This window comes from Gossypium hirsutum, chromosome A06 (assembly GCF_007990345.1).
Source record: "Gossypium hirsutum isolate 1008001.06 chromosome A06, Gossypium_hirsutum_v2.1, whole genome shotgun sequence".
Taxonomy (NCBI): Eukaryota; Viridiplantae; Streptophyta; class Magnoliopsida; order Malvales; family Malvaceae; genus Gossypium; species Gossypium hirsutum.
The window spans coordinates 42465143-42479790 of NC_053429.1; the positions used below are offsets into that span (position 1 = coordinate 42465143).

General features: G+C 30.7%; 1 protein-coding gene across 1 annotated transcript; it reads left to right on the forward strand.

Annotated features, from left to right (window-relative positions):
* Positions 1-7481: 7481 nt before the first annotated feature.
* On the forward strand, positions 7482-9346 carry LOC107948548 (probable polyamine transporter At3g13620). The gene has a single exon (XM_016883136.2). It carries the CDS (start codon positions 7719-7721, stop codon positions 9138-9140), a length of 1422 nt encoding a protein of 473 aa, XP_016738625.1. The 5' UTR covers positions 7482-7718; the 3' UTR covers positions 9141-9346.
* Positions 9347-14648: the final 5302 nt, after the last annotated feature.

Here is a 14648-nt window from a genome sequence, read left to right on the forward strand (position 1 = left end):
ATTTAATAGCCCCAAACATGGGATAAGATGCCGATGCCATGTCCCAGACATTGTCTTACACTGACTAGCACATCAAAGTCGATGCCATGTCCCAAACAGGTCTTACACTGACTTTCGTATATCAAGGCCGATGTCGTGTCCCAGACAGGTCTTACATTGACACACAACAAGCTGACACCATGTCCCAGTAGGTCTTACACTAGCTTGTATATCTCGAGGCTGATGCATGTCCCAGACATGTCTTACACTGGCTCTTATAATGTGGCTAATGCATGTCCCAGACATGTCTTACACTAGCACACATATCACCTAATGTCATGGCATGAATATCCAAATCTATTCCTAATGTTCAACCAGGAGTCTTTATTACATTCATTTCTCATCATGTGTACTTATATTCACAATCAAAACAATTTATGCAATATCAATTCAATCACACATCATAACAATATGGTTGCATTATTAACATACAACTTAGTTGTTTCAATGGAATGCCATATTCCATCAACATATAATTAAATACAATCATAGCAAAATAGATTTCAAGTATATTAATAATAATATGGATAACATGCTTATTTAGTCACACGGACTTACCTCGAATGCAATTTCGGCTAATTACTCCATTTTAGTCCATAACCTCGTACTTTCCAATTTAAGCTCAAATCTCGATTTTCTTGATCTAACATGATTAAATTCACTCATTTAATCATTACATTAATTAAAACATTCTATAATTCAAAATTTGGCAAAATAATCGTTTTGCCCTTAGACTTTACAAAAATTATGATTTTTCCCTTAGGCTTGTAAATCGATTATTATCAAATTTTCTCACTACCCAAGCCTAGTAAAATTCTTTTTATACTAGAAGCAACCCACAATTCTCATTATTACTCATACTTATCACTCATTTTGCCATATTTACAAAATGGTCCATATTAGGTGTTTCATGAAAATCCTTTCACAAAAGTTGCTTATTACACAACCAAGACTCATTTTTTTCCATTAAAATTCAGAAAAAAAAACATAAATCCTTTCATGGCAAATCCCTAGACTATCAACCATTCCACAAAATAGCCCCTCCTTGGCTAGATTAAGCTTTAGGGGTTCCAAAAACACAAAAATTATCAAGAAAGACCACCAAGAAGACTTACTTGCAAGAGTTTAAGGTTGCTGAAAATTTTGAGCTTCCATGGCTGTTTTCTTGAAAAGAAATTGGTGGAGAAAGAAGGAGAGAGATGAGAAAATGACTACTTTTCCTATTTGTTTTATTTTATTCAATTTTATCACCTTATTTCCACCAAATGTTGACTTTTCTATTTCTTTGTCTCCCATGGCTAGCCACCTCTCTCAAAAGGGTATATTTGCCTTTTAAATACCTCCATCATATGATTCATAGTCAATTTACACCTTTATCTAATAAAACAGGACTTTTGCACTTTATGCGATTTAGTCATTTTTCACAATTAAGCTCACAAACGCTAAAATTAACTCACCAAATTTTTCATGCACTCATATAATCATGCTATAAAACATAAAAAAACATTAAAAAATAATTTCTCCGACCCCGTAATAGTTGTTCCAAAAACACAATTCTGACTAGGCCCAAAATCGGGCTATTATAATTTCTTTCTAGTAATTTTATTTTCTTCCATAATATTAATCTTCCTTATTTATTATTTATCGTAATATATTTTTTGGTGAGTACTATTTAAACTTATTATTTTAAAAATATTTTTAGATTTAATCTGTCCTCCTTTGGGTACGATCCTTGAACTACTTCTTGTACAATGTTGTACAATACTATATTACAATTTGACTCGTATACTTGCAGACAACGTTGCTTTATTATATATTTTTTGCTGCAGTATTTCTAGCCCAAACATTTACACGTTTAGCGTTAGTCAATGGCCCAAACTTGAGGAAAATCTCATTAAGAGTGGGTATCAAAACACTAAGGCCATGAAAGTCGTCATACCCCTAAAGATGCTAAAGTGAAGATAATTAAGGCAAACTCTAGTGGTATCGCGACACCAAAGAGTGGGTATCATGGCATTGAGACCTCCAAGACCCCAATTAGCCACTATTTTGGGTATCTCAATACTGAAGTTTGGGTATCACGATACCATTGCCTAACGAATGAAAAACTGTAAGAGAAATATTGCGTCCAAACAAGCTTAAGTCCTTTTTTTCATTTAAGGGCATAATGGTCAATGTTAGGTTAAACGTTAGTATACTACAAATATTACTTTATAAGCTTTGGAAGACAGTTTTTTTGTTGGTTGAAAATTTCTCCTTAATTTTTCGTAGTTTTAGGCTAGGTTAGGTTTTCTTTTCTTTTCTTTTCATTTTTAGATTAGGTTTAGAATATATATTGTTTTCTATTTCTTCTTTTATTCTTGAAGACTCTGCAAAATAAGGATTATCAAACTCTTGGGCTATATTGGATTTCCATAAATTGAATGAGCATTTTCTTAAATCATTTACCTTTATTTTATGCTTACCATGTGTTTGATAAAATGCTTGTTTGAAATTTAAGTTTGACTATGTGCTAAATTGATTGATGGTGTAACAACTTGTTCTCAGTGGTATAAAAAATAGTGGTTTTAGGACCACAAACCCAATGTGTGTGTGTGCTCCTAAAAAATAATTATTTACTATTTATGGAATTATTTAAGTGTTAAATTGTAACCTTAGTTTAAGTTAATATTTGTTAGTTTAAGCTAATGTTTATTCTTGATTAATTGATTGTTCGATTATATAGAGATGCTTAATACGCAAGAATTGACGTCTCTAGTGGAAAATCTAGATAAACGAGACCGATAGGAGAGTTTACCATTAGAAAGTTTGAAATAATTGTGTCGAATAGTGAGACTAAGAGGAGATCTATATGCCTGGGTAAAATCGAGAGGAGAATCTAGGTATCTTTTAGTCTAGGATGAGACTAAGAGGAGATTTTTGGCTAAAAGTGACAAATAATATAATCGATATAGGTTTCTTAGCTTAGTTAGCAAGTAAGGAATCAATCGACCATCATTTTATTATTTTTATTGTATAAAAAAATAGAGAAGAAAATTAGATTAGTATGTTTAATTGATAATTTAAATTTAGTTTATAAATAAATTATTTTGGAATTTGCAATAATAATTTTCGACTCAGTTAGATTAGTAATTGCTTAACTTGTAATTAACTTGATAAACACATTTACCAATTTGGCAATCCCTAGGGTTTGATTTTTGGAATACTCGGATGTTCCATTGTAACACCACAAATATTACAACTAACCTATTACACTTGCAGTAAAGCTGCTAGATATTTAAGTATAATTGTGTTGATTCATAGCCCTGATTCACGCACGTTAGGGCGCAATCAAAAGCTTAGTAAGTACCTAGGAATCCAAATATTTTTTTTACCAAGATTTCTATATATATATAATATTATTACTATTATAGTTCATGAATATATCTTAATAATCAATAGGGTATATTTTAACAATCAACATATCATTCCATATTTATAGGATTCATTATTACCATAATCCACTACTTTTATCTTTTCATGGATTAATAGGAACAAAACTTTTACCAGCCTAATTCACTATATTATCATTTCACAATTTAACATAAATTGTTATCAGAATAATTTACTTTTCATCTCACTGTGTAACAGAAACTTCTCATCAAAATTTGCTTACCATAACTTTTTATATTATCATTATCTTTTATTTTTCAATAAAGGCCCAACGTAAACTTAACAAAATGCATAAGATATACAGAAACATTACAGTTATGCACTGAGTGCAATAATAGAACATAGTAGCACCGGAGTGCTATGTCAGAACAGGACAACACTGAAATGCATAATCAAAACAAAGAGTTTGCTAGGTTTTTCCTTAATGGCATGCCATTAATATCCTATTAATCCATAGCTTGTCTACTTAGGCAACCACATCAAAGTCAATTTCATTTTCTCATTTTCAGAATAGAAGTTGCATACTTTGAACTTCTTTCAGTTTAGTCCTTTTTATCACGAAATTCACTATTCTTTGTAATTCAATCTCTCTTTCACTTTTCATACATATACTATTTCATCACATTTTCTTACACATTCTATTTATCAATATGATATTTCACAATTTAACTACAATTTTACGATTTTTTCAATTTAATCCTTATCTTTCCACAACTTAAAGAACAATTGTAATTTCAATTACAAAAATAATGTATTTTTGCATTCTTTACTACATTATTCACTTATCAAATATTTTCTTGTAAACTTTCATAAATTTTCAATTTAGTCCCTTTTGTTTAAAAGTTCAATATTTATTAATTAATCATATTAAACCAATTTTCTTTCTTGTTACACTTTAATCACATAAGTGATCTCAATATCTTATTTCACATGTCAATTTCTATGTATTTCACTTCTATTATTTTATCCATGTGTTTTCGCAAGTTTGACAATTTAGTCCTTGTCATCATAAAAATTCCATATTTTTCCAAATTTCACTTTTACAATACTTTATACATGTTGCATCATCTCATAACACATTCATTAAACTTTTATCACAATTTCCTTATCCACATATTAAAAATTGTTCTTTTCATTTTGCTGATTTACCATAAAAATTTGCCAAGTTTACATTTTTATCCTTAAATAACAAGAGAATCTATGGGTATTTACTTTTTTTCCAACTTCAATCACTTGCTCTTCCTTGTTCCTCATCACTTGATTCATTTTGTCAATCTCATTCTTCAACATCATATTCAAACATAAAATTTTCCATGAATAATATTCACTATAACATCTTTTCTATACTTTTCTAACAAAATTAAACTTGAAAACAATATGAAACCTTAACATTCATACCTTGCTCTCTTGGAATCAAGCTTTAACTTATTTTCTCTCTCCTCCAACTTCTATTTTTTTGAATCTAAATTGATATTCTTACTCTCCATATATCCTTAGAATTTTTCTCTCTTGGTGATTATGAAAATTTCTTTGATTTCTAGGTGAAAATGGTGGATTTTTTATGAAAGGACCAAGTTGTAAAGAAAGCAAATTTTCTTTTTCTCATGGATGGTGAAATGTGAATGATGGAAAAGATGAACAATATTTTCTTTTCATTTTTTTCTAATTCTTTTAACTACTAATTAATAAATAAAAATATCTAAAAATAAAATAATAATAAAATATTTCAACCAATTAAAATTCAAATCCATATCCATGGTAATCATGATGTTTGATGAAAATTATCTTAATTGGGAAATGATTATTTTACCCTTCAACATCTTCCACAATTCTTTCCTCGAATCATCACTTAATTTGGTAAAATTTCAATTTAGTCCTTCATATTTCTCCACTTATTCAATCTAGTCTATGTACACCAATTTCATGTCATAAAAAATTGGTTTTACTTTTAAAATTTTGGTCCTTCAATTTTCTCATATTTATGCTTCAGCCCTTCAAATTTTAAATAATTATACTTGAACCTCAAAACTTTTTACATCTTTACGATTTAGTCCTTATTTTAATTTAATATACCACAACATACTTCTCAATTCAACTTTCTTTGATACTCCTCAACCTTTTCTTTTATCATTTGCATAACCTTATTTTACTTTATCAAGAAATCAATTGTACACAATCTTGATTTATTATTGCCTTTAAAGTATAACAATTTTAGGGGTGTTATAGTGCCCACTATATGCGAGTGGGAGATTTTGATGTATTTTAGCATTTCCTCAAAACTTTGACTAGAGCAAAAATCAAAACCAACAAGCTCTCTTCGATGTTGTTTTCAGATCTATGACTGCTTGTTTAGATCTTACATTCCATTATATTTAGCGGTGACCAAAACTCGATTCGAAAAGTTTAAAATTTTTATTGAATTTTGAGTTAATCAATTCGAGTTATTCGATTTTTTGAATAAACTTGAATAAAAAATTTAATTTTTCGAATAAACTTGAATAAGTAATTCAGTTTTTTGAGTTTGAGTCGAGTTGAATTTTACAATTTGAATATTTTGAATAACAAATGGATGTAAATAACCCTTAAGTCCCTGACTGATTTGAAAAAGTGCAAATTGGTCCCTCTAAAAGAATTACAAAAAAATCAAATCAATCTTCAAGGGTTAATAATTTATATAATAAATTTATAAAATACTTTTTTTCCCAAAATTTTATAATATATTTAAAAATTAAAATTTATTTAAAATATATAAACACAAAATTATATCTTTTTAAAATTTCAAAATGATATATTTGAGTCCTTAAACAAGAAAATAAATTATCAAATCAAATTTACCATTCCAATTATCTTGACATTTTATTTTATTTTAAAATAGTTTTAAAATATATATGATATTTATGTTATTTAACTTGAAATTTAGTCATATTATTAATAAGAGTTCAATATGGCCAGTTTATATTTTTAAATTTAACCCTAACAAATTTGTTTGGCTGGATTCAACTCGAATATCATTTCACTTGAGTTGGCTTGAAAAAATTTCAAATCAAGATAGGATGATAAAATAGAACTCGCCAACTCCCCTAACTCGAAATTTTTTCACTCGATTCGATCGAGCACTCACCCATAATTATATTATTGAATTTTTCATTTTAAGTATTTTTATTATTTATGAAATTTATATAAGAATTTAATTTCACTAAAATATTTTTTTCTATATATCATAATTATAAATAAGAATTCTAATTTTATTAAAATACTTCTGTTAAAAGAACTTATATAATAATAATAATAATAATAATAATAAGCTATTACGTTTCTATTACCAAAAAGAAGTTGACAAGAAAAAAAAAGTTATTTTAGTTTTAACTAGCAAATTGTAATTCTTTATATAATACTTTTTTTTTAATTTTATATATGGACTTTTGCAAACATTACGTTTTATATTAATTATATGTTATGTATGAACTCAATTTATTAGAGAGTTTACTTTACAATATATCAAATTTTTATAATCAGTAGAAATGTTTTAATAATGATTAACATTTTTTATTAGTACTATATTTAAAATTAAAATAGTTTATTTATGTTTATTATTTTGAATAGTGTTGTTTTAGATTAATTACTTGAAATAATATTATAATATATACTGAATTTTAATTATGATTTGAATTTTTTTAATATCATAAAAAAATTATTGATTAATAATATATCGATTTTTTAATATGATATAAATTTTTAATTATTATTTTAATTTTTTTAATATTTGAATTGATAAATAAGTTAATATATTTTAACTATGATTCGAATTACAAATTAAAAAATATATAATTAAAAGTAAAATTTCTTAAGAATTAATTAAAAAATATGTTGATATAATTTAATTATGTTGATTTAAAAAATTAATTAAAAATTAAATTGGTAAATTTTCTTAAGAGTAGAAACTAAATTTTATGAAAGATTGACTATATCTAAAAACTGCTTGTCACTCGAATATTACTTTGCCCAAGTATGCAGTTCGATTGAATTGACAACCATATATAGCTGATAACGCGTGGGCCTAACTCCAATAATTATGGAGAAAGCCACTTGCAAGAGCTGTCTGCTGAGTTTTCACAGTTGCAGAGTGGATGGTTTAAAAATAGCTGCATCTGATGTTCAAATGGAGGAGTGAATTTACTTGCAAAATCGAGCCAACATTCAAGGGCTTTTGAGCATTCCAATTCCTAAAGTAAGTGCAAGCGATCCTGATGGGAGACTCCAATTACTCCCAGCAGCTCTTAGACCACCAGGAAACTCTTCCGACCACCAAGGCTGCCAGTGCCAGTCAAAACCACAAAAAGCTATCTATCATCCCCTTCATCTTCCTCATCTACTTCGAGGTCTCCGGGGGAGCATATGGTGCAGAGGCAGCAGTAGGTGCCGCTGGGCCCCTTTGTTCCATATTGGGGTTCCTCATTTTCCCTTTCCTATGGAGCATACCTGAGGCATTGATCACAGCTGAGCTTGCCACCACCTTCCCCGGTAACGGCGGCTACGTCATCTGGGCTCACCAGGCTTTTGGGCCATTCTGGGGTTCACTTATTGGTTCCTGGAAATTCCTCAGTGGGGTCATCAACCTCGCTTCATGCTCAGTTCTTTGTATCGAGTATATTAAGTTAGTTCTCCCACTTTTCTCTTGTGGGGCATCACGATACTTTGCAGTAGTGTCATTAGCTTTGGTTTTATCTTTCTTAAACTACACAGGCTTGGTTGTAGTTGGTTACACTGCAATACTTTTAGGTATTTTTTCACTTGTACCATTCATATTGTTGGCTTTGATTTCAATTCCCAATATTGATCCAAGTAGATGGATCAGTTTGAATGAGGACCGAGTTAAAACCGATTGGTCATTGTTTTTCAATACCCTTTTTTGGAACCTGAATTTCTGGGACAATGCCAGTTCTTTAGCAGGTGAAGTGGATCGACCCCAAAAGACATTCCCTAAAGCTCTTTTCTCAGCCGGGCTGCTCACTTGTTTAGCTTACCTGGTGCCACTTTTAGCCGCTACTGGGGCTATACCACTAAAGCAAGAAAATTGGGTTAATGGCTATTTTGCTGATGTAGCCCAACTCATTGCAGGCAAGTCGTTAATGATCTTCCTTGAAATTGGTGCAGTTTTATCAAGTATTGGATTCTATGAAGCACAACTCACTAGTTGCGCATACCAGCTTCTTGGAATGGCTGATTTAGGGGTTTTGCCTCAATGTTTCTCGGTGAGATCCAAGTGGTTTAACACACCTTGGTTAGGGATTTTGGTCTCAACTTTGATAACTGTAGCAGTTTCTTCTATGAACTTTGCAGACTTAATTTCTTCAATTAATTTCTTGTATAGCTTAGCGATGTTACTAGAATTTGCATCTTTCCTTTGGTTGAGGAGAAAATTGCCAATGATGGAAAGGCCTTTTAGAGTGCCATTGGAGTTGCCTGGTTTGATTATGATGTGCTTGATTCCTTCTGGATTTTTGGTCTATATTATGTCGCTGGCTAATGGAACTGTGCTTTTGGTGAGTTCTGTAGTGAGCGCTCTTACCATTTTATGGTACTTTATGACGAACCATTTCTGCAAGTCCAACATGTGGAACCACTTTAATAATGTTGGACCAAAATTGATGGATCAGGATTTGGACTAGACTGGCTGATTAAGATTGCTGTTAATTAGTTTGAAAAGTAATTACCTATCTGAATTTGATAAATCATTGCAGCTAACAGTGGCAAAATGTGAGTTGAAATTGTTAAAAATTTTGTTGGCTTCGTTTATTCATGAGTTTATTTATGGGTTAATACCTAGTTTTTGTAATTCGAAAGTATTTAATTAGTATTTAAAATTTTTTCTATATTTAGTTGGTATTTGAGCTTGTATTTTATTATCAAGAATGATATTTAGCTACTAACATTATTAATTTGTGTTGATGTTACAATGTTGGTCAAATGTTACAATGTTGGTCAATCTTATAGTAATATATGACAATCTCTCATACATAAACTAAAAGAATTAAGAAATCTTTTTAAATATAAATAAATTTTAAAAGTACAACTTTTTTTGACATGTTCAAATATTAACTAAGTACTTTTTAGATAAATTTAAGTACCAATTAAATACTTTTTGACATGTTAACTCTTAAAAAAATATTAAGTGAAATAATATATGTGACAGAATATAATTTCAAGTACTAATTAAATAAAAATAAATTTAAATACTAACTAATTGAAAATATTAGCCTTTACTTATTTCGCAAAAACCCAAAGTTTTGTTGGGTCCAATAAATACTTTTTCCTAACCATTTTCTGGCCAGTGAATATAGGAATTAAAAGAAACTTAACTAACTGTGGACCATATGCTGGATATTTCGATTTTCTTTAAGCCATTGGGTCCCAAAATAAATTAGACTAATAACTTTTCCCCAGCTTCGCCTGGGTTCAGTTTATTATATTTATATTTATTATAAAAAATATTATAAGCTTTTTTTTTTTTTTGGAAAACCTAGCTAAACTAAAAATGTAAACAAAAACCTAAATCTGTCTTCTTACTTGACAACTGCACTTGAAATTTGCCCAGTCGTTTAAATCTTTAGACGGATCCCACATATAGGAATTTGTATACTACCTTGCCCAACAAACATATATCTTGATGGTCTCTATTAAACTTCAGGATAAACATTGAAAGACAAATAAATTCCTATTTTTCCATATATGCCATGCTACTAACCTAAAAAGGGTAGGCCAGGGAACCTTAGCCGATGATAGCCACTCATGATGTCTTAAATTTATCCCAACCCATTCAAAAGTATTGCTTGAAAAGAATTGGGATCGTTAGCTTAGAGGGACGATGTTTAGCCACATTTCTCTAGCTGCTACGCAGTCTTTGAGTATATGCAGAACGTCTTCTGTATTGTGTTGACAGATCGGACAAGAAGTGTTGTGACTAAGCCTTCTACGTACTCATTCTAAATTGGTGAGCAATTGTTGTTTGCAAACTAGCCATAAGAAAAACCAAACACGATGTCAACCTTGATATTTCCAAATTTCCTTCCACCTAGTGTCTCGTGTATTCCATGAATTTCTTGTTATCATTTGGTATGCATTCTTGATCGAGAATTTTCCAGTAGAGGCAGACATCCATCTGATTTTATTGGGCCATGCTAAACGATGTGGGGAGGTATGTCTACAATTTTTTTGTACTATTTCTTCTAATAAGTTTTCTCTAAATGCTTCTAGGTTCCAAACTCCTTCCTCTGTTATCATATCCTTGAGCAACTAGTCATTTGTTGGTCTATTCGGATTCTAAACATGTTTGACCAATGGCCCAACAGTAGGAATCCAGTTGTCTTTCCAACAACAAATTTCTGTTCTGGCTCCAACCGACTAGCATAGGTTTCCCTTTAATAGAGGCCAAACCTTTTCGATTGCTCTCCACAGTGCAGAATTGAAACAACTAATTTTTTAGTGAAATCGGAACAGTAGTTTCGGGACCACAAATCCGACCCAAAAATAAAGTTTTTTTTTATTTTATAATATGGTTCGTATTATGATAGACATGTCGTGTGAAAATTTTGATACAAATTTTATCGATTAAGTGATTAATTACGAGAAGGACTAAATCGCATAAAATGTGAAAGTTGAGTTCTAGTAGCTATAAGGATTAAATAGCTATGGAATTCAAATCTAGAGGCCCTTATATGGTAATTAGACCATTAAAGAAAGTATGTAGATTTTTGGTGACTCATCCATGGAAAAATTAGAAAGGGTAAGGACTAAATTGGAAATTAAAATAATTAATTAATTAAAAAGATGATAAAAGATATCATCTTATTATTTTTGTCATCTTCAACCCCAAAATTATATGAAAACCCTAGGAGAGAGAGAAGAAACTTTCAAGGCTTAATTGGGTAAGTTTCCTTATCTCGTTTTTAGTAATTTTGATATTTTTGAAACTGGGATAACTTAAACTATCTATTTGGGGGATTAATTTAAAAAGGTACCAAAGTATGGAAAATATGTCATGGATGTATATGTTGAAAATTATAAATTTAAGGTAGAAAATGAAAGATTGTTGACAGATCAACAACTTTTACAAAGTGATTTTTGATGAAGACATGATTTAGGGACTAAAATGTAAACTTGTGAAATTGAAGAAAAATGTTGAATTTTTATGAATATATGTGCTATAAATTTTGTAATGTGATTTTGGTTAGGATTGGAATAGGGAGTAAATTGTATAAGTTTCATTTTTTGAGCCTAGGGACGAAATTGGAATTTATGGAAAAGTTAGAGGCAAAATGGTATTTTGCCTAGGACGTAAATTGAGTCCAAATGAGTATTAAATATAAGAAATTGATGATTAAAGCTATTTATATAGATCCGGACGACTCACATTCGAGGTTAGATCGAGGAAAAGAAAATGTTTCGGATTAGTAGATTACTTACACGAACAAGTGTCGAGGTAAGTTCGTGTAACTTAATCGAGCTTGTAATTATGCTAAATTAAATATTGTTTTTGTATGGAATGTAACTTATATTGTACATTATTTGAATGCTATAATGAAAATTTTAATACATGCTTGAATGGTGAAAAAGGGTTAAGTCTTATTGAACATTGAATTCTAATGAGTATATGTGTTTTCCCGAAATGGATGAGGTCTTGCATTTGTTGATGACGGGTTTAGCTCGAACAAGTAATCCTATTACCTTATTATAGAAAGGATTTAGCCCGGACGGGTAATCCTGATATAATACCTCTCGAATATACGTTATGATCAGGGTTTAGTCTGGACTGGTAATTCTAATTGAGGTCTTGTTAGCATACGTTAGGATTTAGCCTGGATTGGTAATCCTGTTATATGATATGTGGCTCTAGAGTGTGTTCCTTGGTTAAGTGCCCTAATGGGTACCCTTGAATGAGAATTGATTGATTATTGAATCGTACACCTAGAGTGTACTACTTGAGCATCCATCGAAATTTCAATGATTCAACGGACACAAAACCTCTTGGCATGATAAGAGAATTATGGAATGAAATGAATGATGACTTTAAGGAAAATAGTATGAAGTGCTCATCTATGTTTACTTGATTGATATGAAGATTTTGGTGACTAACATGTTTGATTGAATACATGTGTTTAGACAATTTTGCTAATGGATGGAAAACATGATATTGCATGCTTAGATTTAATAAACGGGATTGGTAAGTTTAATTTCCGTTATACGAACTTACTAAGCATGTAACGCTTACTCCATTTTATTTTCCCTGTTTTATAGTGCTCAGAAGCTCGAGAAGGTTGGAGATCAGTGAAGCATTGTTACACTATCACTTAGCTTATTTTGGATATACTTAGTAAAATCATTTTGGTATAATGGCATGTAAAGGAAAACTTAATCATTAGTGGATTGATAATGATGTTTGTAATCTAGCCATTAGAATGGCTAGTAATGGTTGTTTTGATATACTTGTAATGTCATGCTATGGTAGCTAAATATATGTAACAACCCGATTTTGAGTCTAGTCGGAACAATAGTTTCGGGACCACGAATCTGACGTAGAAAGATTTATTTTTATTATATTTTTATGGCCTACAGTTTCATGGAATTGTTTCGTGAAAACTTAGTTCGAAAATTTTATCGATTGGGCACTTAATTTAGCCGAAAGGACTAAATTGCAATAGGTGCAAAATACGTGTTCTAAAAGCTAGAGATGTCTAATTACTATGAAATTTTAAATTGAAGGTCCTTAGATGGTAATTAGACCATTTGTAAAGTTAATGGACAAAAATGGACATGAAGTAAGAGAATTTTTATGTTTTAAGTTAAGGGCATTTTGGTCATTTAGTTAATAAATGAATTAATAATAAAAAATAAAGCCAAAATTTTTGTCCATCTTCTTCCTCATGGCTGAAACTTGCAAGGGAGAACATATCTAGGGTTTGTCAAGCTTCCAAGCTCGATTGTATGTCCGTTCTAGCCCCTTTTTTAATGATTTTCATGTTTTTGAGATCCTTGTAACCTAATCTAACTTTTCCAAGGACTATTTTGAAGTATTGTCAAAGTTTAAAATTTTAACCATCTTATATATTTGTGTATTTTGATGTCTAATGGTAGAAGATGCATGTTTTGTGTTAGATAAACAATTTTTGCTAAGTGATTTTCTGTAAAAATGTCAAAAAAAACTTATTTGTAAAAGTTATAAAATAAGTAGTAAAAGTGTGATTAAGTGGAAAATGTGGGCTGGTATAAGAATGAAAATGGTTTGGCTAGGCTTGGGTTTTGAAGAAATTGAATACATTTCATTTTACGAGCCTAGGGACTAAATAGTAAAAATGTGAAACATTAGCGGCAAAAATGTAATTTTTCCATAATATGATTTTTGGGCTAAATTGAATAATGTGAGTATTAAATAAGTTAAATTTGTTATTATTGATCAAGAAAAACGAGGTCGGAACCTAGATCGGGGGAAAAACAAAGTGTTTGACGATTAGGTCCAATTCAACTATTTTGTACCGAGGTAAGTTCATATGTAAATAATGCATTGTTATAATTATGTTTTAAATGCTTTAATATTGTTGACTCTTTGGATGTATTCGGCAAAGTTTTTACAAGTGAGAAATCTCGGTTGAACCTTAGGAATAGAATAGGATAAGAAAGACATGTCATTAGGAACCCATGTGTATATGTGATTATGTAATCCAGGTGCTGGTCTCGTACATCCTACCAGTGGCTGGGTAGTCTGGCTTGTGTTCCGGATACCTGACAGGTTGTGTGAGTAGCACTGTGTAGCTACGTCCTGACTGACAACTTGTGTGAGCAGGCCCTTGAGTAGCTAAAAAATGAGCCTATATGTATTATGAGATACGAGGTAAATTCAGTTACATATATGACACTTGTGTGCAAGATTTTTGAGTATCTGTTATTATTCCGACTGTTATTATTCCGAGTGTTCAATGTGAATGTCAAAGTTGTGAAAGGATACGTTTATGTTGCAAGTTGGTACAGGTATGTACGTAAAACTCATTGTTGGAATGCCGGTACCCCCATGGCACAGCGGAAAAAATATATATATATACATTCCGGCGATCCAAACCATCGATCCATGTGCAAGGAACGAATCGAGGTGAAAAAGTTTCGAAATTACCAAAATTTTGATCTGA